Source organism: Myodes glareolus, chromosome 4, assembly GCF_982192425.1.
Source record: "Myodes glareolus chromosome 4, mMyoGla1.1, whole genome shotgun sequence".
NCBI classification, from domain to species: Eukaryota; Metazoa; Chordata; class Mammalia; order Rodentia; family Cricetidae; genus Myodes; species Myodes glareolus.
In genome coordinates, this window is record NC_142029.1 from 107,690,282 (window position 1) to 107,716,371 (window position 26,090).

A 26,090-nucleotide genomic window follows, 5' to 3' on the forward strand; every position below is an offset into this window, starting at 1 on the left:
GCATCAACAGTGAGGGTGTGGACGGAATATATGAGCTGAGGATGGGATGCTAGGAAATGGTCTTCTGGACATTACTGGTGTACACATCAATGTGTAGCAAGTGTAGGTTATCTACACAGATCAAGCACAGAAGTACAGAACAGAGCATTCTGAGATTTCCTTCAATCATCTTTGGAGAAACCACAGACTCTAAGAGTTGTCAAATCACAAATGATGAGTTTTTAATAGACTATCAACCAAAGCCATCCAGGCAAAAATGACATATTTTATGAAATTATTTTCTAACAAAACATAACATTTGCTAACAGCGACCAGTTTCCCATGCAACGTGGCAGTATTTTAGAAAACCTATCCATTCGGCTGATAAACAATACAGAGTATGTCTGGACACAGACACAGGGAACAAATTCGTCTGAGTGTGCTATCTTTATTCCACAGCTTACTGGTTTCAACTCTGGAAGAATTTAACCAGTGACATGAATCCTTTTCCTTACCTGTAGTACAAAATAACATCCATCACAGAGTAGCCGTGAGCAGTTAAGTTTTCATGCACTGATGTTCTTAAAACAATGCCAGTCCATTACTGGTGTATGCTTGTATACCCAAATATACCAAATAGTGAGTGCAGTAGAAAATAGGTTTCCATTAGTTGGCCAAAACAGAAGCAGCCAAAGCAACATGCAAGCAGCAAAAAGACTAACAAATAAAACACATAAAACAGGAATAGACTTATCCAACATCTTTGCTGTTTATTTGGTGTTTCAAGCTTTGGGAGGGTTTCCTTTTTCATGTTTAATCATTAGACTGTAATTAGGAAAATCTTTTTTTAAAAGATAATTAAATAATTTAATTACTTGAATAGCATATCTGCTTAGTGGAAAAGGAGTAACAAATAAAGCTATTTTGATAAAGAAATCTTTAAGTGACCTAAAAATGTCTAAAGACCATAAATGAACTATTCTTGAAGAAATTTCATACATCTAAGAATGCCACAAAAACTCAAAAACAAAGCACAAAGTACATACAGAGAAACTTGGCAAGCTAGGTATTTTACGTATAATGCTACACGTCCAAGGGCACGGACATCTATTATTGATTAAAAGGCCCATCCAAGTGGAATGAAATGTAGTTCTAAGAACAAGAGACAAGCAATCAGGGAAAAACATGACTTTCTACTGACGAAAGAAATCAAACATATCAATAAAAACCTTAAAATACCAAGCTGAACTTAATAGCTCATATTTCAGAATAAAGCCATGGAGCAATACTGGATAAACTACTATAGATTAAAGTCAAATAATATAACCTGCAACAAAACCCCAGCAAAAAACAATCCTTACTTTTCAAACTTAAAAAGTAGAGTTTGAAAAAAAAAAAAACCCCAAAAACCTAAAACAAAACAATATATACTCAAGTATCTTTTAAGAGTTTTTAAAGTTTACTATGGGTGTATACAACACACAATTTTCAGAGTAATCTTATTCATTCATTCATTCATTCATTCATTCTCCGTGTTTGTGGGTGCTCATCACAGATGCCAGAAGAGGGCAACAGATCCACTGGAGTTGAAATTACAGAAGTTTTAAGCTACCCACAATGGGTGCTGGTAAGTGAACTCAGCTCCTCCTTAGTTGAAGTGCTCTTAACCACCGCACATTATTTCTCCAGTTCCCAGAGAATCATTTTAACAAAAGGGTTAGAAGCACTAACTCAGAACTCAAAATATCTGCAAGAATGTTTTAATAGTTCTCTTCATTCTGATGAACTGATAAGAAAATCAAACAAGATCTATGTAAAGACAAAATCCCTAGCACAAGATACAAATGACAAAGCTCAACCCGTGCACTGACTATAGTTCTGTAAATGTACAGTCAGCCTATAAACAGCTGATTTCAATTCATGTTTTAATTGTTTACATTACTGGCTTACATTATAAGACAGGCTTCAAAAATTTCCCTTTAAGAATTCCACTAAAAAGGTTAAAATTAACCATTCTATTTTAAATTATGTAAAGGTTAATGTCTTACTTCTGTAAACTGTTTATCATGTAAATTTTAATATGGGGAGATGACATACTAACCATATAGAACTCCTGTACTAGTGTTATAATCCTGGCAACCTAAAGTTATTTCAAAATAAGCAGTTAGAAAAGACAGGCCAATTTAGGATATTAATTCCTTTGCACAAGCAAAAGCTAGGCAAGAAAAATAACATTTAAGGCCCCCATGCTACAATGAGTTACAACATGTATAAAATATATGTAGGTTTGGCTGTTTTGATGCCTTAATAAAAATGCACGTATCTAACAGAAATAATGTCTTCGAGCTAACAAGCATTTCATTAACCTTTCTTAATAAATTGACAAAGTAAAACGTTTTTCCTTAAAAACACTGTCACTTTAACATAGAGTTTAAGGTGATTTCATTTAATATTTATCTGAGTGACATACAGAGGTTCTGGAAGGAACTAACAATTAAATGGTCACAAATGTAACCACCGCACAATGTACTAAAAAATAAAACAGTGCTGTGCAACCAGGTCTGAGGTTAGGAAACATCATCTGCTTCAACAGTTCTACCTCAACAGACAAAGCTACTACTCAAGGGAAAACAAAACAGTCTCAGAAAGTAAGTGATACAATTAATATTTTGAATCAAACCAATTCAACCTCTTCCCTCAGGCAGAAAATAAGATCTCTTTTCTAAATGAATTCATGTCTAACTAAAAACTTAGAGACAATATTTGGATCCCAGTTTTTCAATGCCAAAAAATGTTAGCATGTCCTTGTATCAGCAGAGCTTATAGGCTAGATTTGTGTCTTTACACTTGTTGACAGAACTAGACAGAACGATGCATACAGTTGGCTGTGTCTAACGTGAACAACACACTTGCCTGGTGCCCAGAGTCCAGAAGAGGGACTTGTAACTGAAGCAGAGTCCCTTAAGTACGTTAAGTTGCCACATGGGTGCAGGGAATCAAACCCAACAGCCAGTGCTGTTAAGGGAGCTCTCTCCAGTGCCCACCCAGATTCTTTATTAACTAAGATAATATTTTGACTATATTCATACTTTCTTTGTAAGAATTCCATTAATACCAAAGTAACTTTCATTTTGATTTATACCAGTTTAAGGCACCAATTTACGAGAGTTCTAATGTTCACATAACAAGTTTTGCCTTGAGCTGTGCCTCAAAAAGTAACCTACTCATTAACAGCTGTAATCGGCATAAACATAAATGTCCTGTGTCACATACAATTAATAGAAATGAGGTATAACATATAATCAATATTGTACTGGTAAACTTGTCAACCTCTTCATGAAACCCTTAGAAAAATTCCAAAGAATCAAGCAGCTACATGAGCATAGAACACGCAGCTGTCCTACTTGTTCTGTACCACATACTTTGTTCTTGTCGTCTTGACCACAGCACACGACAGAAACAATCAAAGGAGCAAAGGTTTATTTTGGCTCACAGTTTCAGAGGATACAGTTTACAATGGCTGGGGAGGCAGCACTGAGTGCAACAGAGGTGGCTCCATGCCATGACAGCAGGGGTGTATAATCATTAAAGGCTCACTCTGAGAACCCAACCAGGCCCAACATCCCAAAAGTTCCACGCCTTCAAAACAGAGCTGTAAACTGGGGACTCAAAACAAGCTCTCAGAGGCGTTCAGACTCAAGCCTCACACACACCTTAACACATCTCAACAAAGCTACAGTCACAATTTTACAGACACAGTTTTCATCTGGGAGATAGAAATGATCTCTAAGAGATTTAGACTATAAATTTAATAAAATTTAGTCAAAACATCATAAAACACCCTTAAATAATTAAAAAGATTTTCAAAACATTATTGCTTACTCTTATGAAATGATGAATTTTAACCAAATTGATGTTTCTATAAACTTAATTTTATTTCCTATAGTCTTAAATTATACTGCTTGACAAGAACTATAGATATCAGTGTAACTTTCTGAAATTAAAGGAACCGTAAACAAATTCTGTGAGCAGTACACAGAGACAGTGACTACACTGCTTCAGGGTTACACTACCGAAGTAACCGCCTCATAGGGGAAACAAAGAACTCCTTTCTTAAAGATTTTCAAGAATTACAGTAACAAAGTTCATGAAAAGGCCAATTAAACTTTTTAAATTACATCTTTCTACCGTTCTAAGGGTAACGGCGATATAAGGATAAAAAAAAAATCCTTTTATTTCTCTGCTTATAATAATTTTTACTAAGAAATACTACAATTATGCTTATGAGTTTTTTTCCTCCCTTTGTGTGTGGGGTAACAACTATGTTTTTACTATTGAGGAGACTTGAAGTCTTATTATGGAACTCAAAAGAAAGATAGAGGCACAAAAAAAAAAAATCAAGAGACTTTGGCTTTAAGGAAACTCATGATAACCCTAAAATGGCAGATTAAAAACAACAAAAAGGTTACAGCAGCAAGCTACTACTTCACCACACACATTGAGAACTCTAAATCAGACAAGAGTTTTCTGCTTCTCTTCCAATCAATCTGCATTTTCTTCTTTTTGTTTCTCCTGCTTCTTGGTTGTGGGCAGTTCAAGACTAGCCCACTGCATGGGCTCCGCCTTTCTCATAGTGATCTCAATCTTGGTTGCAGTCATAGTTACATAACTCCGTTTAACATCAATCACCTACAACACATCAAGAGTAAACATTAACTTGGTGCTTTTATTGGTCTTAGAAAAACACATCTTGTTTATTCTAATGTCAAAAATCAAGCCTCTGGAGCCATTTTTTATGCAATTTAAGTATCTTGATAGACACATTAAGGTTATATTCATCAGCTTTCCATGAGTATTCGTTCTAAATTTGTTTTTTTCATTATCAGGAAAAAAAATAAGTGGATTCATAATACTTACACCCCACAGTTTCACATTTTGATGAAATTCTTTCTCTCCTTCAAATACAATGTGAACATTTAACTGAAATAGATAAATTCTTATTATTTTGGTGGTAGATATTGAAAACCAGGCCTTAATACACACTAAGTATGTAGTAAAACACTGAACCACATCCAGTCAAGAGTTATAACTAATCAAAGCAGAGTGAAGGTTTGTGAAACCAAGCACCAGTTACAAAGACAAGACGACATTACTTGAGCCATGAGAAAATGTCAATGGTGGCTCCCCAACCTCCTGCTTCCTTTAAGAAAATGATTAGGAGAATAAAAAAATTAACTGGAAGGTTCATACTGAAAAACCTGTATTTTGTGATTCTTCTAAGATACTACATTTTTTTTTTTAGAAAACTTCAGAACACACTGTTCTGAAGAAGAAACTTTAGAAATACACAGAAACACTGATTTTACACTAAAAATTCTGTTTCTATAAAAGTCCTTAGCTTTCTGATCAGAGCTAAGAACTCTGAGAAAATATGAACAAATAATGTGTTAAGGGTAACTTTATTCAAAGTTAAAGACTCAAAGCTCAAAGACTCACCACTGTACTGTTTGCCTCCACCTGGCTGAGCTCTGGCAGTGAATTCTTAGCATACACTGAGATGGTAACTTCACCCCCAGTCTGATGCCAGTCATGTCTACATGGAACAACTTTCTTCCCCTGTAATGTAATAAAAACCTTGTCATCTTAAGATACAACACAACCTTTTCAAAAGAACTCGCTCAGCTAATAGAGGAAAATTCACCATTCACAATGAAGCACTTGATGCTTCGGGGTAACACATCTAAAGATTCCACCAAGAGGTTTAAACAATAAACTGTGATACAAATATCTTACAGCTTATGATGTGAGAACACCCGCATTTCTCCTTTAGGGCTATACGGCTACTGTTCACTCAGGAGACAGTTTCATAAGCCTTACTAAACTTTATTCCCGTCATACTCTATCGTCCATTAAGTTTTGTCACAGAATCATTCTTTGAAGACAGAAATGAGAAAGGAATTTGTTTGGTAAGATAAACAAAGACAACACAAGAACTTGAAAGTCTGAGAACCTTGAGTTTATTTTGTACAAATGAAGAGTTTTAGGTGGTGTTAAGGCTGGGGACTTGGCTCAGTTGGTACTATGCCTGCTTTGCAATCATGAGGGGCTGAGTTTGGAACATCAACATTCACATAAAAAAATTTATATATGATAGCATGATTCTGTAATCCTAGTGCCAGAAGGCTGATCACAAGATCCCACAGCTGGACTGATAAGCTCCAGGCTTAGAGAGAACCCATGTTTCATCGAATACGTTGGCGACATAAGAAGACATCAAACACAGAACCATCATACCATGCATGTATGAACACACACACAGTCAACTAATAACTATTCCTATGATTATTAAATTATCTTGTCCTTTCATATTAGCATGCAGAAAACGTCACGATTTACAGAAATTATCTATTGACTGCTAGTCTGGAAATGAGCATTATTCTCTAGTGCTTTACTACAGTATCAATTTCAAAAACAAATGAACAAATTATGATTTTTCTAAGTAAGAACATTTTAGCAAAAACAGTTCAGGAAACCCTGAAACACTTTTATTTAAAAGAAAGAAAAAATAGTTACATTTCACCAAGAAATAACATTCTTAACTTTTAAACAAAAAGTGAAGCATACAATTTTTTTTTCAAAGTATTTAAGGTTTTGACATCAGAGATAATATACAAGCATACCTTATTTTCTGCTAATAAAATATTTCTGCAAGTTTTATGGTAAGTAATCTATGATTCAAAATGACAACAGTGACATACCAAAGATTGAACACATGTCTAGCCTGAAAGTTCATCCTTGAGTTAAAACGTAGAAGTTTTATGAACCAGAAAGGTTCCTCAAGTTACCAATGTCAGCATGGCACAAAAATGTTTGGATTAATCATGTTATTAAAATAATAAGATCTGGCATACAAACCTTTATGTAGTAACAAACTGGTTTTATTTTCTCAACTTAAAGAGCTTAAGGGAATTATGTTCATAGCCCTAAAATATTTTGAAAATAAACCTAGGAAATAGGAATCGATGCCCTGCAACTCTTTCCTCCTTGATAAATTTCCCCAGAGCAAGCAGAGGCATTCAATCCCACTGTGAACACTAGATAGAGGGACCGTATGTATGGTAGAATGATTTTGTGGGCAAAAAAAGAATTAGAGGCCTAACTATTGGTTTAGTAACATTAAATTAATGAAGTGCTTTTATGAGACAATTTTCAAAGTAGGAAAGGCTGTGAACCTAATTTTGTAGAATACGTTTTTAGATTTACTTTGTGTTTGTGTGAAGGCTTTCCTTGCATGTATGGTATTTAATAGTGAGTCTCTGGGTGATGGGATGGGAACTGAATCCCAATCCTTTGAGAGAACAAGTGCTCTCTATTCATGAAGCCAACTCTCTAGCCCCTGTGAAACTAATTTTAATAAGGCAAGCATTTTCCAATTTTAGTAGGTTTAAAGTATTTCTGAAAACTTACATACCTGCATCAATACACACAGGGTTATTTTGTTGGGGATTGAGATGAACTACTTTGTACATATGCCAATGCTTTACTTACCTTGTTAGAAAGCTAGTTTTATGCTATAAACACATGCTAATCTCAGATCTTTTTAAACATGGCTTGGATGATCACAGGTCAATATGTGAGCCTGAAAGGTGACTTACCGCATCTTTTTTAGTCCACACATGTTTCCCTGTTGTACAGCCCTCCTGGGCTAAGAATGTATTAAAATCTGAGGTTTTTCTTCTACAACAGCTCCAATATTTCATCCTTTAAATCAGACAATGGATTAAAGTTATCATTATAACAGATGTAATTAAGAAATAAATACTCCAACTTTAAATATCTTGCAAGTATTTATTAGTGATCAGTTAAAATGGATACATACTAGGAAAACTAATTATTTAAAAACCAGGGTGACATTTATTGTATTAACTTAGCTTTTGAATAAATGTATAATCACAAATTCCAAGTCTAGTTTCTCACTGAGAATGTACACCCTAATTCCTTCATGAAGCTACCAAAAGTGATATGAATGAATACTGCAATAGCCACACTTCAACAACCCACTAAAGACCATGGAACAAGGTAGAAACTAGTGCTTCCACACATGATGAACAATCTCAAAGAAGGGAAAACCACCACTACTAACTTGAGGAAAAATCCTGCACAGGTAACTAAAAAATTACAGATCTCCAGGCATCTGAAGCATTTAGAAACAGTAGAAGATTGTATCACAATATAGAGACAAACTCAAAATTGAGAGTTATGGAAAAGCATGGGCTTTCCTGGGTGACGGCGCTTTACTGCTCCAAGGCCAAAAATTCTAATGTCCTAAAAATGAATGACAGTCCTTTAAGAAAAGCAATTCAGGCTACTTGGTAGGACATGCCTGTAAGTGCTCTCTGCAGGAGGCTAAGGCCTGAGTATCTTGAGGTAGAGGCAATGCACACAACCAAAGTCTAAATAAGATCACACTGAAAAATTACAATGATTACTTAAAAATTATAACTCTATTTTCCTCCTGTACTTAATGAAGGCAACTGCCTCTGACCTTTTCTTAGGTTATTATAAGGATTAAATGGTAATGTAGGTAAAATTTTTCCAAAATCTGCATGGCAATGTTTAAAAATATAAAGGTTTAATATTCTGAATCACTACTATAAATTTTTATTAGGAATGCATAAATTACCCCTCATGGAAAATAGGTACTCCAGAATGATACACACAGACTTCGTCTAGACTCTGTAGACCCTGGTATGTCTAAAAAACAAAGACAGAGAGAAAAAATTAGCTGCTCATCTCACACTTGCATCTTACACTATCTGTAGTACTCGTTACCTAAAAGGCCTTCAGAAAATACCTAAATAACAGCAGCTACAAAAACACTGGTAAATTCATCAAGAAATGGAAAATGCCTCTCTTTTGAACATAAATAAACTATAGAATCCTGTAAAGAAAAAAAACAGAAAGGTAGCCAACTTACTAAGTAAAATGCTTTAAGGCTTTCAGGCATGAGGTTACAATGAATTAGGTTCAAATATTTAAATTTACAGAAACGTGTTGGAATCAGGGGACTTACACTCTCCCCCAAACAGAGTATGATTTATGTGTTTAGTATACTCTGTGTGGGCATCACTAATATGGAAACTCTAAAAAGCAATTCTGGAAGTTTCAGGAAATGGTGATATCTTATCCTACAAATGTTAAAATGAGCTGCAGACCTATATAAACATCCATGTTTTGTCTGGAAGATCCGGGCCTCACTGCTGCTGTACATGATGGCTCTACAGATGAATTCACAAAAAGTTATGTTAATAAAACATGGATGTAGCTGGCAGTATGTTCTCTAATTTTATAATCATATTAACTAAAGTAGAGAAGACCAAGATTTTCTGTGTTTCTTTTCTGTAGGCACAAAGTACTAGGTGTTTATCACCTTAAGTACATAAATTCCAGTGTATTAGAATCTGAACTTATCATTACTGCCACCTAAATGTCTCTTTTCTTATCTTATCCATGACACCAAATGACCCAGTCCTCCATCTCTGAATCTGTACATCTATCCTCTCTACCTCTGAAGTTATCACAAAATCTGGTCAAACTCAAAAGATTAACCTGTTTAAATTCACTCAAGGACTAGCAAATGCTCCTTGAATGTCCTTTATTTAAAAAAAAAATCATATTTTCCACCATACTCAGTGTTTCACATAAAGTACCTCTGCATGAGAAAATGTAGCTCAGAACTAGTACTTCTTAAATAAAGTAGAACACTGGCAATAAAGGAAAAAAAAAACAGGAAAACTTCCATTTCATGAAAACTAAAAGTCCCTTTGTTTATCAATGGTATCATCAGGCCAGTGGAAATCAAATGAAATACCTCTGACAAGAGACCTGGATCTAAAAGATATGAATAGTTCCTACAAGGCTGCTAGAGAAAGGATGACAAGAAAGGCTAGCGGAGAGATCACGGGCATGTGGTCAGAGAGGAAAGACCTGAGCAGTAGGAACATTAGCGGGCACGCAACCGTAACAACGCTGAGGTCAAGGAAACACAAAGTGAGGAAACTGTATGCTCTACCACAACAGCTGAACTATAAAACACTGATACGACAAAATGTGCCAATGTGGAGACAAGTGGATCCAATTCATCAGTACTGACAAGCATATAGATTATACAACCTTTGAAATCTCCCTATGTTTACGTATCTGCTGAAACTGAACACATACATATAATCCCCATTTCTAGTATGTCACACACTGAAGTGTTTAAGGTCAGTGTTATTAAAAAAAAATGGGAAGGAAAAATCAATTATCAATTGTAGCACATGCTCAACAATGACATTCACAAAGCACCAAAACCAGCAAGATTATGGTTATATTCCCTAAGACAAATCTAACAAACCCAAGGGAAAGAAGGACAAAGAGAGCAAGATGCGTGCTGACAGGGAATCGTGTGAAGAAGTTGAAGATACTGCTAGCTTAGTTTTGAAAGTTCTCAAGTTTAAATTTATATGTGAACAAGTTCTAACAAATTTTACTATTTCAATGAAATAGATTAAATATTTCTTAAATCCTCTATAATCTAAAAATTTAATTTTTCACCACTTACTTCAACCCATATAAGGAAACAGTATTATGACATTCCCATTACTTTCTCTGTATTACTGCAATCAGGTTTATGAGATACACCTCCCTCCAACCATGGTTGGTACTTTTATTGAGCTGAATTTCCGCTTGTACTCTGCCACCTGTACTGCCTTTCTCACTCTCTACCAACGGCACCCAACTATGAACCCTGTGACTCAGTCTCTGTTGAGACTGGAGACTGGGGCAACGGTAGCACAAATATGAGGGCGTAACAAATTGCCTTGACTGGATTCAAGGCCCACTCCAGAAGATTCAATCCACACCTCAAACTATTAATGAGGCCAGAACCTGAGGCTGGACAGGTAGGCCATGTGCTCTGGGGGAAAACGACTACTTCTCTGCTAAATGAAAAACGCACGGAAAATACATATTGCTAACCATAGATCAGAGAAGCTTCTTGTGGTTGATGGTAACTAACAGAGAGACAATCTGACAGTGGGTAGACAATGAGAAACCTTGGAGCACTCAGCCATAAATGGGATGTCTGAATATTCAAGGCTCAAGAATCTACGAAGCCAGAAGTGGTGGATGACTCCAATGAAACAGCACGCTCCAGATACAACTTATGTACATATGAACAGAGACTGTGACAGCATGCACAAGACTTGGAAAAAAAGGGGGGACGGGATCAGAAAAAATTCCAGCACGGAGAAAGGAAATTGGGCACACCTAACCAAGAAGCAATTTGCAACTGGTACCTGGTGAGAAAAGGGGGGAAATCCAACCATGCTCCAGGACAGGCTTCATGCTCACGAGGAGCTGACCAACACAAAACAGATTCCAGTTTTTATATGTGTGCACTTTCAGTTATGATTCGGTGATTTATTTATTTCTTGAGAGAGAGAGAAAGAACATGAAGTTGGGTGGGTAGGAGGATTTGGAAGGGCTTGGGAGTATGAAAAGACTATCACCAAATTAAATTGAATGAAACATTTAAAAAAATAAAATTGAAAATGAAAAAAAAATTATCCCCTTTCACTTACTACTTCTATCTTATACATATGAGGTTATACTTCTGTTTCCATTCTACTTTTAGTAAGCAAGGGAATCTCAAACGTCATAGAAGGAAAACAAACCTGCTGACACCGCATCTTCACTCTCAACTGTAACTGGTCCGACAAGGATAAAGATACCACTTTTATTATTATTTCATTATTTTTATCAGCATGGGTGTTTTGCCCAATCATGTCTGTGCACCAAATGTGTGCCTGGAGCCCAGGGAGGACAAAAGGTGTAATGGATCCCTGACCTAGTGTTGCAGATGGTTGTGAACTGCCATACAGATGGTTAGAATCAGGCCTAGGCTCTATGCAGGAGCAGCCCGTGTTCTTATCGCTTCAGACACTTGTGCCCCCTATTTTAACCAACAGACTACTTAAACAGTGGACTCCAAAAAAGAAATTACTCACAGGAATATCATGCTGGAAGAGAAGGCCTAAATCCTGGGCCAGTCAAATAGAAAGGCCAGACAACGGTGAGTTTATGGTTGGCGGAACCAGACCTTGACTGGGACCTGGTGTAGGAAGTCCTTCTGTCTATTTGTAGCTTTTATTGATAAATGAATAAATCTGTTTCGGCCAGTGACTTAGCAGAATATGACAAGGCAGGAGTTCCAAGCAGACAGAGGAAGAAAGAGTAGGGGGAATCACGGAATCACCATGTAGCCACCACAGGGGAAAGATGTGACCCGCCATCTGGAACCTTGCTAGTAGGCCACAACCCTCGTGGTAAAATATAAAATAATGGAAATGGGTTAATTCTAGATGTAAGAACTAACTAGCAATACGCTTAAGCTATTGGCCAAGCAGTACTGCAAATAATATGGTTTCTGAGTGATTATTTTGGGTGAGTGGCCAGAACAAACAATGGGCTGCTCCCAACAGGGACCACTTAGTTATGCACACCTCTAGGCCTCCATTTAAGTCATCTCTTACACAAAATGGACTGGTGGTGGGGGCTCCTGGATCTTTGTCCTTCTTCCCAGTGTGATCACATGTATTAAGAAGAAAGACTTTCCTGTTTTTCTCAGATTAATTTACCTATTGAAAAATTGGCTTATCAAAGACGGGTGTCTAAACTTGGCTTCTTGGGGCTTAGGCTGTGACCCTAAATTCACTAATTACCCATATTCTTGAAGGCACAAGTATTCAAAGTATACCATTAATTGTAGACACACCAGCTATGTGCCAGGCACTGTTCCAAGCATTCATCATAAAACGAAAAAGCAGACAAAGCCATGTTATCATAATCCTCACCATGAGACAGCAGTAGTTGGTAATGGAAGGAGCCAAGCTCAAAAGTGTTCCCGATGAAAAAGCATGAGAGAGTATTCAGAAGACAGCAAAAGATCTCACGATGTTTAGCCATACCCCACATTTAGTCATTTCTTAGCAACCTCCTCTCCAGAACGACACTGCCTGGTCTTCTATAACAATATACAAGCTGGTTTCTCTTCTTCCATTTCCCTTTGTGACAGTGATCTCTTTACCTCTAAATTGGGCATGGTGGTACACAATCATAATCCTGCACTCAGCTGAGGGACAGGAATGAAGTCTAACGCCAGGCTTGCCTCACCAAATAGAAAACACCTTCCCCAAAATGTAATGGCTTACCATCACGGTCTGAAGCAGCTCAAACCCTCATCCTGGTTGAGACCTTTCACCATCCTGAGTACTTCCTTACCCATGGCTTTCAATTATTGCCCAAGCCCTGGGACCTTGCATGCACTGAGCAGCACAGTTCTAAAGCCGCTCGACCTCTGCTGCTCCCTCTAGGGATGGTTCTACTCCCAGGTTTACAGTCCTCTTCCCCCCAATTCTGACCTAGTACCGCATTAGAAAGACCTTCACCAACAAATCTTATTTAAGTAGCCCCTGACTGGAACCTCTGTAGTGGCTCTGTTTATTAAATTTATTTCAGGTGTTTCTGAATTAATTATTCAATGGCCTAGTCTGTTCTCTTGCTCACATAAGAATATACTTACTTCTCAGGTTTTTGTGCGATACTATTATTTCTAGCCCCTGAACCAATGTCTAGCATATTATCAAGTGCTTAGTAATTGTCAACCAAATTAGATTTATTCCCATAATTCTACAAGATGTTCCTCTTAGAAAATCTCTACTGTATTTATAGTCCTAGTGTTCAACGAAGTGCCCAATATTTAATTAGCATCCAGGTGTTCGCTACCTTTAGAGTGATTCAGAACCCTCTGCTTCCATGTTAAAATTTTACTCCATAAATCCAAAGTTTATAATATATACCTTTGAACACCCTCCATTTTTACAAGAAGTCCCAATCTTAATTTCATCACTGTCTTCTTCTGCAATGGAAAAAAAAAGGTAACACAAAGTTTCATAACTATGTTCTTTTAAAACAGAGGAATAAAATCTAAAACTACAATATTAAAATAGAACCTCACAGTTGTATTAGTTTTAAAAAATAATCTTTCTATAAAACGAGTATGATTTAAAGAAAAGGAAATAGAGAAAAAGAAACCCACAGCCCAGCCGATCTGGTGCTCTACATTCCAGCACCTTTTGAAGGCCGAGGCAAGATAGCTATGAGTTCTAAGACACCCTTGATCACACAGCAACATCCAAGACAAGCTACCGGACAATTCTTCTCTCCAAACGAAAGAAACCCACAAAAAGCTGGACATCTATGTTTTGCGTATATGCCCCCAAATGATATATATAATGTGTTTTCATTCTATAATGCAGAGCTTATCCAATTTTAAAGCTCTTATACAGCAGAAATCACGGAAGGTATTTTCGCCCCTTCATAGTAGGCAGAGGTCAATGGATAAGAAAATAGATTTTATAGGAAGCACAAAACTCATTTCTGTTATTGAAGAAATTTAGTTGTTAAAAAAATGAAGGGGTGCTAAGTTTGCACACGGACAAAATCGATGAACTGAATGCTCTTTCCTGGTGCCACCAGCATCTGGGAATGAAGTAAGCTCCTCCCTGCAGCGTGCTACACTTCCACACACTCAGTGCTCCACAGCTACCTCTTACACAGAAGACTGTGGAAAACAAAAACACGGACTTACCTTTCTTATCTTCTTCATTCCCTGATGACAGTTTAAGTTTATCAAGTGCTTGTTTTAGTGAAGCAGATATTTTTAATTCCAAGTTTGTCATTGGCTCATCTGGGCTGGAGAATTTTGAAGTTATATTATCATCAATAGACCAAAGTATTTCTTTGTACTTAATATTGACGACCTTAAAAATCTTCCATGAGTCATTAAATATTTGTTAAGTTATTCCTTAAAAAAGTATTTTATAAACAAATGTCATAATCTATCAACATTTTAACTTTTAATAAAATGATTCTTCTATTAAGAAATTAAGTTTCAAATATTAAAGACACTGCTAGCATTAAAAGACACTACTACACAGTGGAGCTATAGCGAGTAAAGACTAGCAATGTAAACTCTGAGCACAAATTCTTAAGCACTAAGTGAAAGCATACTTATCTATATTAGTAGAGTCAATTAACTTTATGTTGAGAGATGACATACAGACTTCCAAATTTAGATACAATTTTATGACAGTGTAAATCATAATGGTTAAGATTTTTATATATAATTTCCAAGTCTGACAATAAGTGAATATTAAGACTATTAATAAATACAGCAATAAAATATCATAGGTAATTAGCTCTGCATTCACAGTGACAAGCTGGGAAACATTAATAAAGTACACTGAAACCATTTAACTCATGTATCATATGGATTTAAATAAAACGTTTAAAAGATGGACAGCTACCTCATTGATTAGGAGAACATAGTATTCTTTCAAAGGATTGGGATCAAGAGTTCTAACTCTGGTTCCAGGAGAATCAGATGTTCTCCATGGGTATCAGGAATGGAAGTGCTCAGATACATATGCAGCCAAAACATACCCATACAGATTTAAAAGAAAAAAATTATACATTTAATTTTTTTCATAGCCTCTTAAGTAGAACTTATAAATCTGAAGTCCATCATTTAAAAAATGGTATTAAGTCATACTATTATTATATTCTAGGAAGCTCTACTGTGATGTAACAGATTAAAACATAAACTATAGTGTAAAAGAATTCTTATCTTTTTCCAGTACTTTTTTTAATGGCATAGGCTTATGTGTGACAGTCTACTAAGATTGAATTAATAATGCAGCTGGAATAAAAGCATTCTGATCTTGAACTATAGCCAATACTTCAAAATATTAATGAGCAAACAAACATCAGAAATTAGAATTCTTATCTTGTGCTATATATGTAAGTCTATAAATTTATTTAAGTATAATAAGGAAAAGGGAACACTGTAAATTTATAGTGTGAATAAAAGCTTCAATTGATTTCAATGATTTCTAGGCTTGTATTGAAAAAGAACTCATCTGAGAGACATATCTGGAGCCCAAATCCTGAGTTCACATTTTGTAGTTCAAGTTCTAAAACAACCACTATTTAAGTGTAGGTTGAGGACCTTGTGCTACACAAGTAAACCCATTAATATGCTTCAGAATATAGTCTTGTTTGAACAGAAGGAGATTATGAACAATCTAATTCTACTTCAAACTGAGGCAAAAGCCATTTTTAAAGTATTTTGACAAGCAGGCTATCACAAACCAAACAGAAAACTCTCCAAGTACCAATGAGAGTAAGTAATTCATATTCAACCTGAAAGTAATGGTAAGTGGCCTTTACTGTAGGCCTCTGTGGCTCTTCAATTTAAATTAACTGTATAAATGGACAATTCTTTTACTGAATTCCACCATGTCACATGAGAAATATACACCAGAAAATGAAGACGTACAACTTCCCAATTGAAGGCATGCCCTCAAAAATGAAAGGGTTATTGTCAAAAGAAAAAACACATACAGTGGCCTCATTAGAAATGCCTTTATATACAATGTTAAAAGCAATTACCACTGGTAAACACCATTATCATAGTCTTACAAATATAAGCAGCTGTATAGAGTATACCTTGGCCTTTTTATTGCTTCTACTGGTTTAGGGGCTTGAATAATGTGTTCTTGAAATTTGGGTTTCAATTCAGACAGCTCTTTCTTCTCTGTAGTCTTGACTTCAGGCTTGACTGGTTCAGGTGGCTTCTCACTGTTATGCCTACCTTTCGTACATCCCTGTCAGTAAAAGACACAAACCAACAGTCATGCTTTCACCTACTTTATGTATTACGCATGTTTGTATTCTGGGTGCTTTATGAAGCACATTATGTATATATGCCAGAGCCTATTCAAAAAGGCCACAGGCTGCAGTCTCAGTTGGTAGAGTGCTTGTCTAGCATGTAGCTCTGAGTGTGACCTCCAATACCACTAAGCCTGGCATAGTTTCAGCTGTAATCTCAGCATTTGGATTTGAAAGCTGGAAGTTCAGCAGCTCAAGGTCATCCTCACTTATACTTGGGCTTTGTGAGACCCTGCCTTAAAACAAAACTCTCAATCTAAGTTTCAACTTTCCTATTAAACTGAAATGTCTTAGCTTGAATAATCTTTTACAACTCATTTTTCTCATCTATAATATAGAAACAGCTTTCTTTCTTGGTGCCATATAAAACAATGAACCATCTCATTGGTTTCCCGATAAATAAAATTTACTGCCTCTAACTTCCTTCCTTCTTTTCAGGACTACCAAAATCAAGAATGTAAAATATATTTATGTATATATGGTATGCATGGTTTGTACTTAACATAATAAAATCCTATTCTCCAAGGCAAACAAAGGATTTTTAGAGGCTATGGAAGAGATGAATCCCCTTTGTAAAGTTTGGCATGACCTGATAGCTGAGTTTGGCGTGACCTGATAGCTGAGTTTGGCGTGACCTGATAGCTGAGTTAGTGGATAGCAGCGATCTGACTGCTCCACCTGGAGTTTCTAGGAGGATATCCTTGGAGAAAAATAAAAAGAATAAATTAGTACTTACTACAATGCTTAAGAAGTCAGAAAAATCAGTTGTTCTTCTCTTACAGCAGGACCAACCCTATAAAACAAGGAAAAACAAACAGACCCTTAAAACTGTGCAACTTTTCTTTCCTTGAATCCTGACATATACACATACAAACATACATGAGTTCAGTTTTCATAAGGTGCTTCCTAATCACATGACTCTGAAAATAAACAATTATTTAAAATAGAAAATCAGAAGCTTTTGATTTGTTTATTAATATTATTTGACTTTTAGAAAAAAAAGTTTTTAAACATCTACTGGAATATGATGTAACTCACTGGAATTCTTGCCTAGGGCCAAGTTCAATTCTGCAGTGCCCGGGTGTGTCCCTGCTCCTGGGGTGCATCTTGAGGACAGTTTTCTGGTCAGCCAGCTAAAATATCCTGTTTGTTCCTGTGCTCCCTTTGCCTCACCTGGTGATTAGCTGTAAGGCATTGTTTCATCTTTGGTATGGTAATTCCCCACCTGCCTGGGCGGAAATCCTTGTGCAGCAGCTAGGTATAACAGGATTTCCCCAAAGTTGAATAAATGGCATTCAGCTGATCTCCTTTGGATGAGCCAGGTCTCTTGTGTGTTCTTTCAATCTCCAGGCTCTTGCCCAACTCGCTTTAAGGTACAGTGGCGAGCAAACTGTACCGAGGGGGTAACACAAAATTGGATGTTACAAATTCCAAACAACCACCCTCTAATTCATGTATTTAAAGGCTCTGACGCATACGGTCATTAACTTGGGGGGAGCCTATTAAGTAACAATTATAGCACTGTCTAAACAGTTAAACTAACCTTTCAGTCAGAAGCAGAGCAGACAAAAGCAACTGAAGTAAGTAAGGTTTTAACCAACTCTCAAATGACTCTTTGGGATTCAAGTAGGGAGTTTATAAAACCTGGGAAGGAGACAGATGTCACTTGTTATAATGCCCTTTTCTACCCACCAAATTAAAAATGAGTCAGGGCAGAATGTTTATAATGAATTAATCAGCGGGGTGGCTTTTAGCTTACTCAGAGTTAAACATGCTCATAGTAATAAATGATTTTAGCGGTCTACCATCTCAAATAGGCATCTTAGGTTCTGGGTAATAAGAGCAGTCCTTAAGTGACTAGAAAGTTAAACCAATGACATTAAGGCAAGGTTCAATCAACAATTCCTCCTTGACTAGCCAGAGAAGTGACTGCTTTGGTCTTTAGAAGCCTTCATCATCTTGATTCTTTTTCAATCCTCAATAGAAGCCAACAGGAAAAAGAACAGAGGCCCCGGTTCTGATACTCTCTCCTTCCACTGCTTGCCTCACCACCACCTATGAGATGTACTTGATTGTTTCATTGTACTCTGGTTTCATTAAAAGCTTGTTTGGCTTTTCTGCTGGCCTCCATCTTCTCTTTGTCTGGTGTTATACCACTGAGGAAGAGGTCTAATTTTAATTATTTCACTCAAAAACCAGGTACTTTACCATAAACAGCTTATGAAGGTGGCGTTCAGTTATTGATTTTAACTCTAATGTAGTAGGAAGTAAGGAAATAGAAATACAGTACCCTTGTGGCCCCAAATTTATATTAAATTCATGTGGGCCAGGCTTAACGCAAAGAAGTTTTGGTAGTGAATTTTGCTTTTTTATAACATTATATGTATTATCAGGTTATCTTTCCAGTTCTTAAAAAGAAAAATTAAATATTCTATAATTTACTCTTTTTCCTTTTCGTGTGAACTTTGGATTAAGAGGCACATGAACCAATTACCACACTCTTACAGCATTTAAAGAGTGCTGATACTATTCAACAAATTTAATCGTGTGTGTGTGTGTGTGAGAGAGAGAGACAGACAGACAGACAGAGACAGAGACTTAGCATTTAACTGGTACATGGAAAAAAATGTAAACAAGGTGCAAGCAGCTAAGTCTGTGTTATCTGCTCAGTTCTGTGTGAGGAAAACACCGTTAGAGAGGGTGCTTTGTCCAGCTCCCGCTATGATCTTCTTAGCCTCATTAACAGCCTTTATGTGTGTTGAAACCGATTATGAAGGTGTATTTCTCTTTCTTGATTACTGTTCCTTACCCTCTTACTGTACTTTTTTACTTCTCATTTTCCCCTTCTACTTTCTCCTATTTTCTAACCATAGGGATGTTTCTCATTTTTGCTCCTAAAGTACATTTGTTTGTGTCCTCAAATTTTCAACTCTAGTCTAGTGATTCTTAGGCATATTCTGTAGGCATGTGCTCTACAGATAACACCAAACTATTCCTAAACTGAAGTGTTTGTATTACTCTTATTTCTATAGTTGTGTTGGTTTTCATTAGCTCTGTTCACTGTGTGAATGTGTAAGGTGGGTGTAGAGGCCAGAAATCAATCCTCTGCTCTCCACCTAACTTTTTGAGACAAGGTCTCTTACAAAGCCTGGAGCTTGATAATTCATCTAGACTAGCTAGACAGAAAGGCCAAGGACCTGCTTTTCCCGGACCTGGGTTAAAGACAGGCCCTTCACTTTGATTTTATGTATGTGTTGGGGATCCAAATTTAGGTCTCATGCTTGGATGACGAATGATGGCACTGTCAATCACTCTCCGACTTGCGTTGTCTGTCTGTATTCTACACTACGCATTATAAACCTCGGATCCTAAGACCCAGTAAATTTCAGGTACTACAAGTACTGATACAAAGCCAATAGTTCTCTACTTAACGAAATGAGCAGTTAAATTTATATTAACAACAATAAAACATTTCAGTACTATAAGGGGAATATTGAGAGAAAAGTTCTGTTAATGTTAATATTCAAGGAAAGATTATAAGTAGCCTCATGCTTACAAAATTAAGTTTATCTTTCTCTAAAAATGTATAAATTACTGAGAACTTGCACACCTCATATTAATCGTGAATTTTTTTAAAAAAAATCAAAAACCTTGTCAAAACAAAGCAAACACACACAAAAAATTCACTGTGGTATTTCTGATTCTTCAGCTCATCACCGAGGAAATAAAGGAGGAAATACAGTATGACTTTTCCAGTAAAACACTTGTAGAAGCATTAAACATCTGAAACAACCAATATAATACTCAGAGGAGAGCCAGGAGATGGTGGCACACGCCTTTAATCCCCTTACTTGAGAGGCAGACAGATCTGTGTGAGTTCAAGGCCAGCCTGGTCTACAAGATCTAGTTCCACAATAGGCTCCAAAGCTACAGAGAAACCTTGTTTCAGAAAAACAAAACAAAACAAAAAAAGAAACAAAACCACACAAAACTAAACCATTCAGGGGCTGGAGAGATGGCTCAGAGGTTAAAAGCATTGCCTGCTCTTCCAAAGGTCCTGAGTTCAATTCCCAGCAATCACATGGTGGCTCACAACCATCTGTAATGGGGTCTGGTGCCCTCTTCTGGCCTGTAGGCATACACGCAGACAGAATATTGTATACATAATAAATAAATAAATATTAAAAAAAACTAAACCATTCAGATGAAGCCTTTCTTATTAGCCAGCATTGACAGACTAAAGACCAAGACAAGTATAACTGCTTTTATTTAACTTCAAACTTAGGAAGGGAATAAATCATTAAGAAAATGAGTTGGAATGTAAATAACTTTATAATGAGGAAATATTACTGACTATTATCTTCTGTCTTTAAAGACTATGCTTAAAGCATCCTCAAATGGTCATTAAGAAAAACTGACAAGCTGAAGCAGGAAAGAAAAATTGTATGTTTAACTTTATCATGCAAGTATAAAGAAACTGAAAAGTAACTTGTTCCTACCTTCAGGGCATCATGAAATACAGGTACACCTGGGTGGTACGTGCAAGCATCTGGTCAAAACAGAGAAAGGAAACAACACAGCTGTTTATCAATTGCAAGTTTATGTATCCCTCCTTAGGGTGGTTAGGGTTTGATCGTTTTTCCAAAAGCAGGCAAATTACTCTTAACACTTCATTAAGTTTTTGTATTAAAAAAAGTAACAATTAAATCTCTAAGAGTATATACAGGGACAAAATATAGAACTGTTCAAGAATAACATTCGGGAACACCCTGTGGCAGTGGTTCTCAACCTTCCTTATGCTGTGAACCTTTAATATAGTTCCTCATACTGTGGTGACTCCCCCCAACCATAAAACTATTTTACTACTACTTCATAACATAATGGAAATATCTGTCTTCCAATGGTCTTAGGAGACTTCTGTAAAGGGCCATTTGGTCCTAAAGGGGCTGTGACCCACAGGCTGAGAACCACTACTCTGCATTCTCTCATCTTTTGTAATAAAACTTCTTTACTACTAAACTTTAAGTCCTAATCATTCTGGCAATATCTTTTTTTTATTCTCTAAGAATTTCATACATGTGCACAAATTATCTCAGTTGTACCCACCTTCCTCACTTGCTCCCTCCACCTACTCACCTACCCACCTCCCTTCCCCAGAACTTCACCCCCACTGAGCCCAACCAGTGCTGTCTATATGCACCTCACTAGCCAGTCCCCTGAAGAAGTCATTCCTGTCCCAGCTGCCATCATCTGCCAACAGCTTCTCAGCTTAGCCTGGGGGAAGCACAGACTTTCCTTCTCCCTCTGGGCTGGAATATGAACTAGACAATGTTGTATTGGGCAGTCTTGTGCAGACAACCACGGCTGCTGCATGCATGTTTGGAACAGCCACGTCACATTGAGCACAGAATTTCGCAGCTCTCCTTCCCATCTTTCCAAAACAATATCTTTCTTTCTTTCTGTTTTTTGTTTTGTTTTGTTTTTTGTTTTTGTTTTTCGAGACAGGGCTTCTCTGTGGCTTTGGAGCCTGTTCTGGAACCAGCTCTTGTAGACCAGGCTGGTCTCAAACTCACAAAGACCCGCCTGCCTCTGATTCCCAAGCGTTGGGATTCAAGGCGTGCGCCACCACCGCCCGGCAACAATATCAAATTTAAGTATACTTATAAACTGATCCATAAAAATTGCCCAAGCTTCGCTAAAAAGATATTATGAAAAAGAATTAACTCAACATTTTAATAACTGCAGAAATACCTAATTGCTACATTAGCATTCTTAACAAGTAATTCCTAGATACAAGCCAGAGTTCAGTTCTATAATAATATATTTCATGGTTGCTATTGATCATTTTATATTTCTGGTCTCTCTCCATATTACAGAAATTTTAACTTATTTAACTCGTACACAAAATACGTTTATTACCACTAGCAATGTGGAGTATTTTATTTGTAATAAACACACGTTATCTGAGAATGCAGTACACCATGATGTTAGAGAAAGGCACTTATATTCTTCTGTAATTTTCTTACTTGACTCAAACTTCCAAGTTTAGTTCCCCGCACCCTGCCCCGGCTTCCCAACAATCTGACTCCCTGTATTGCCCTGAAATCTCTCTACCCTCTACTATTATCTCCTATTACTTCTTTACTAAATGCTGGTTATGCATACAAAGTACTAGCTAATGGAATGGAACACAAAGAGAACCCACAGATTAGGAAGAGGCTACCAGTTACATACTGCAGAGTTAGGAGGAAGCTGGGCATGGAAATGTGTACGAACAAAGATATGAAGTTGAGAGGGAATAGCAGATCATTTAATTTAATGTGCAATCACTACCATCAGTACCATAAAGTATACGATGTATAAACACAGCTGGACAACAGGACAGCTGCATCTTCACCATGTAAACAGCACCGAGTTAACTGTATTTCAAAAGGAAATGACATTAGATGGGCAGGAGAACCTCCTCTAGCATTTCTCAGGCTTACCAGTGTTGCCGAAATCCCTATTTACAATAGACTAGTGGCTATATTGAAGGGCTTTTTTACACTAGGCTTAGTTGAAATCTTCATTTGTCACTCGCAGCTGCTGTGCTGTTTGCAAACATGTCTCCTTTAGAGTACTTAACACACGTAAGCTATGACTCATATTTCTTTATAACATGTACTTGAATCACAAACTAAAACGTTCTATCATGTTGAAAAGAGTCTAATTTTTGCATTCGAGGCAAAACAAAACAAACAAAAACAAAACTAAAGGGATGAAATAAGTCACTAAACGTGGAAATTATACTACACTATTATACATGGGAAGACTGCGTACAGACCTACAGTTTCTTACAAATAAAACAGCATCACTGCACTCCCTGAGAGCATAGACCACATGGGTACCTTCAACATAAACAGTTTAATTTATAATTTCAACGTAAAAGATCAAATTATTCCCATTCCAAAAAACTTTCTCTTAAATTCAGTGTTATCAACGCCATTCATTCAACCAATTTACTTGACATTTATCCCTAGTTTCTAAAACAATTTCAACTTTGCTAAAGTGAACACATTTCTCTCCAGGTGACTAGAGTTCCCTGCTGTAGGTGATGCTGTTAAAACCCCAAATCGATGACTACTTCTTTACTCGTGTGGCTTTCCTACACTGGTTTTTCTATGTAATACACCATTCCACACGTGGATAGACTAACTTTTTCAGGAACAAGTTGGTACCACTCCTGAACTTTGGACTAGACTCTAGTACCCTAAAAACATTGCCCCATGCTACCTAAAGCAGCAGTGTATTTAGTATTAAAGTAAAATGTGCACATAACCACAGCAGTTTAACAAGTGCTTGTAGCGTGGCTTCATCTTTACTTTTAAATCCTGTATTTAGAAAAAACTCATCAGTTTACATGGATACCAAGATAAATATTTCAAACACCTCAAACGCGAAAAAGACCTTTAAGGTACTGGTTTTAAACGTCTCACAACGCGGAACTCTGCTCTGAAGCGAGATACTTCACAGGGTAGTTAAATTATATAACGAAGTGACAGTTCAATACCTTGTATATAAAAAGTATATTATACATGCCTGGTAAATCTGAGACAAGTGTCACTTTCCACAGTAGTCCAATAATCTGCATAATTATCCCACTCAATGACGAGACTCATACCTCTGGGTTCACCCTGGATAGGTGCTTTGCTTTCACTGTACATTCTTAATTAGAGCACACTGGCTTTTGGAGCACCACTGGGGCTCATTTCATGCCGGTCGGCGTGGTTTAAAACTGCAGGCCCCAGCCAAAACTATACCGAAAACGTTGCTACTGTGAGACAGATGTGTGAGAGTCATTTCCGCAAGCAAGCACAGTTCTTTAGAAGGCAAGTAAATAGGAGAGGTGGGCTGAACGAGTGACGATACGCTTCTCACTAGCACTCAAAATGCGACAAGAAGTCCAATGCGAGACCGGTCTACTGCCCACTTCCCTGGCCCTCCCCGCCCAGAAATCAAGGCAGTGACAAAGCGTAAACCGGGTCACGTTAGCCCCGGAGCTGAGGAGGTGCAGGGGGTGCCCGGTGAGGGATGAGAGGCACCCGAGACAGCAGCGGCCAGCCCTAGGCGTGGGAGACACGTGGAGGCTCCCGGAACGGCGGGAGGTTGAGACCGGGCCGGCGAGCGGCGGGGAGGCTCAGGGCCAGGGTCCTCCTTACCGTCCGCATTAGTCTCCGGGTCGAAACGCTGGCCGCAGCCGCGGTTGTAACACAGAAGCGCCATTCAGTCTCCCAGGTGAAACTCACACCGCCGGAACTAAGAGAAAATCACCACGCCAATCGCCAGCACTACAGCAGAGGACGGCGCTGGTTTCCGGTAGCCGCCGGTGCCGCTTCAGGAATTTTCGCGAACGTTCGGGTTGCACAGGCGCAGAAGAGTCGAGAAGCTGGGCCCGAGCCAGGCGCTGGTCGGTAGATTCCCCGCCGGACTCCCGCGGGAGAGCACAGTGGGGGTGGACCCGGACAGTTATAGATGAGACACCCGGGGTCGGAAGCGGAAGTCCACGAGAGCCACCCTCCCTTTGTGCCCCGCATCTTCTGGGAGGTGGTGGTGTGTGCTGCGCAGTTCGTGGGCCGGAGGCAGCGCGTGCCCAGGTCCTCCGTGCAGACGCTCTCTAGGCAGAGGGTGAGTGAGGAGGGTGAGGACCGCCGCCTTAACCGGTCTCTGGGTCCGGATCTGCGCAGCCGCAGTCCGTTCCAGTTCTAAGTTGCTATTTCACATTAGCTGCCACTTACCGGTCCATCAGTCGGTCTCATACAGTAAAATTTCAGGTCCATTGTACAAAGCACATACATGAATAGACAACATACAAGCAGTATTATCCTGAGCAGATACTTTTGAAATAGCAAACACCGTTGATGAGATACACCAAAAAGATGTGTACTTTTCCGACGAGCCCAAGTTTATTATTAATGGAGACCTACTTACATCCCAATAATAAGACTTCATTTTTAGTATTAATGGAGACCTGCTTACATCCCAATAATAAGACTTCTTATTTTTCCATATCCATTTAATACCTCTAGATATCAAGTTTATGTATTCAAAATAAATAAAATTATGTATTTCTTTAACCTAAGATGATTTCCATTTTATGTCATTGCTAAGTCATTCTTAGGAATGATGGATGTTTGTTGAATTCTGTCATTTACACGTTCTCCTATAATCTCACTGTTATGCCCAAATCTGCTAAGTTCCCCCCAAACCAACAAGGAGACCGAGTCCCATATGTAAAAGCA

The 26,090-nt window shown here is 37.7% G+C and overlaps 1 protein-coding gene across 1 annotated transcript; it reads right to left on the reverse strand.

Moving 5' to 3' along the window:
* Window positions 1-3,442: 3,442 nt before the first annotated feature.
* On the reverse strand, window positions 3,443-25,221 carry Chordc1 (cysteine and histidine rich domain containing 1). The gene is made up of 11 exons (XM_048434250.3): window positions 25,011-25,221; window positions 21,312-21,361; window positions 17,549-17,605; window positions 16,591-16,748; window positions 14,672-14,775; window positions 13,881-13,939; window positions 8,663-8,733; window positions 7,635-7,740; window positions 5,476-5,595; window positions 4,897-4,959; window positions 3,443-4,668 (listed from the first exon to the last, which is right to left on the reverse strand). Exons 1-11 carry the CDS (start codon window positions 25,072-25,074, stop codon window positions 4,522-4,524), a joined length of 999 nt encoding a protein of 332 aa, XP_048290207.1. The 5' UTR covers window positions 25,075-25,221; the 3' UTR covers window positions 3,443-4,521.
* Between the last annotated feature and the right edge of the window lie 869 nt (window positions 25,222-26,090).

What these genes read in the sequence shown, in the direction of transcription:
- Chordc1 (XM_048434250.3), bottom strand. Translation starts at nt 25,074, where the DNA reads ATGGCGCTTCTGTGTTACAACCGCGGCTGCGGCCAGCGTTTCGACCCG. An exon ending in CCCGGAGACTAATGCGGACG is followed by an intron (nt 21,362 to 25,010) that starts GTAAGGAGGACC and finishes TGTTTTGACCAG; the next exon opens with ATGCTTGCACGTACCACCCA. An exon ending in AAAATGGAGGGTGTTCAAAG is followed by an intron (nt 8,734 to 13,880) that starts GTATATATTATA and finishes TTTGTTTTTTAG; the next exon opens with ACATACCAGGGTCTACAGAG.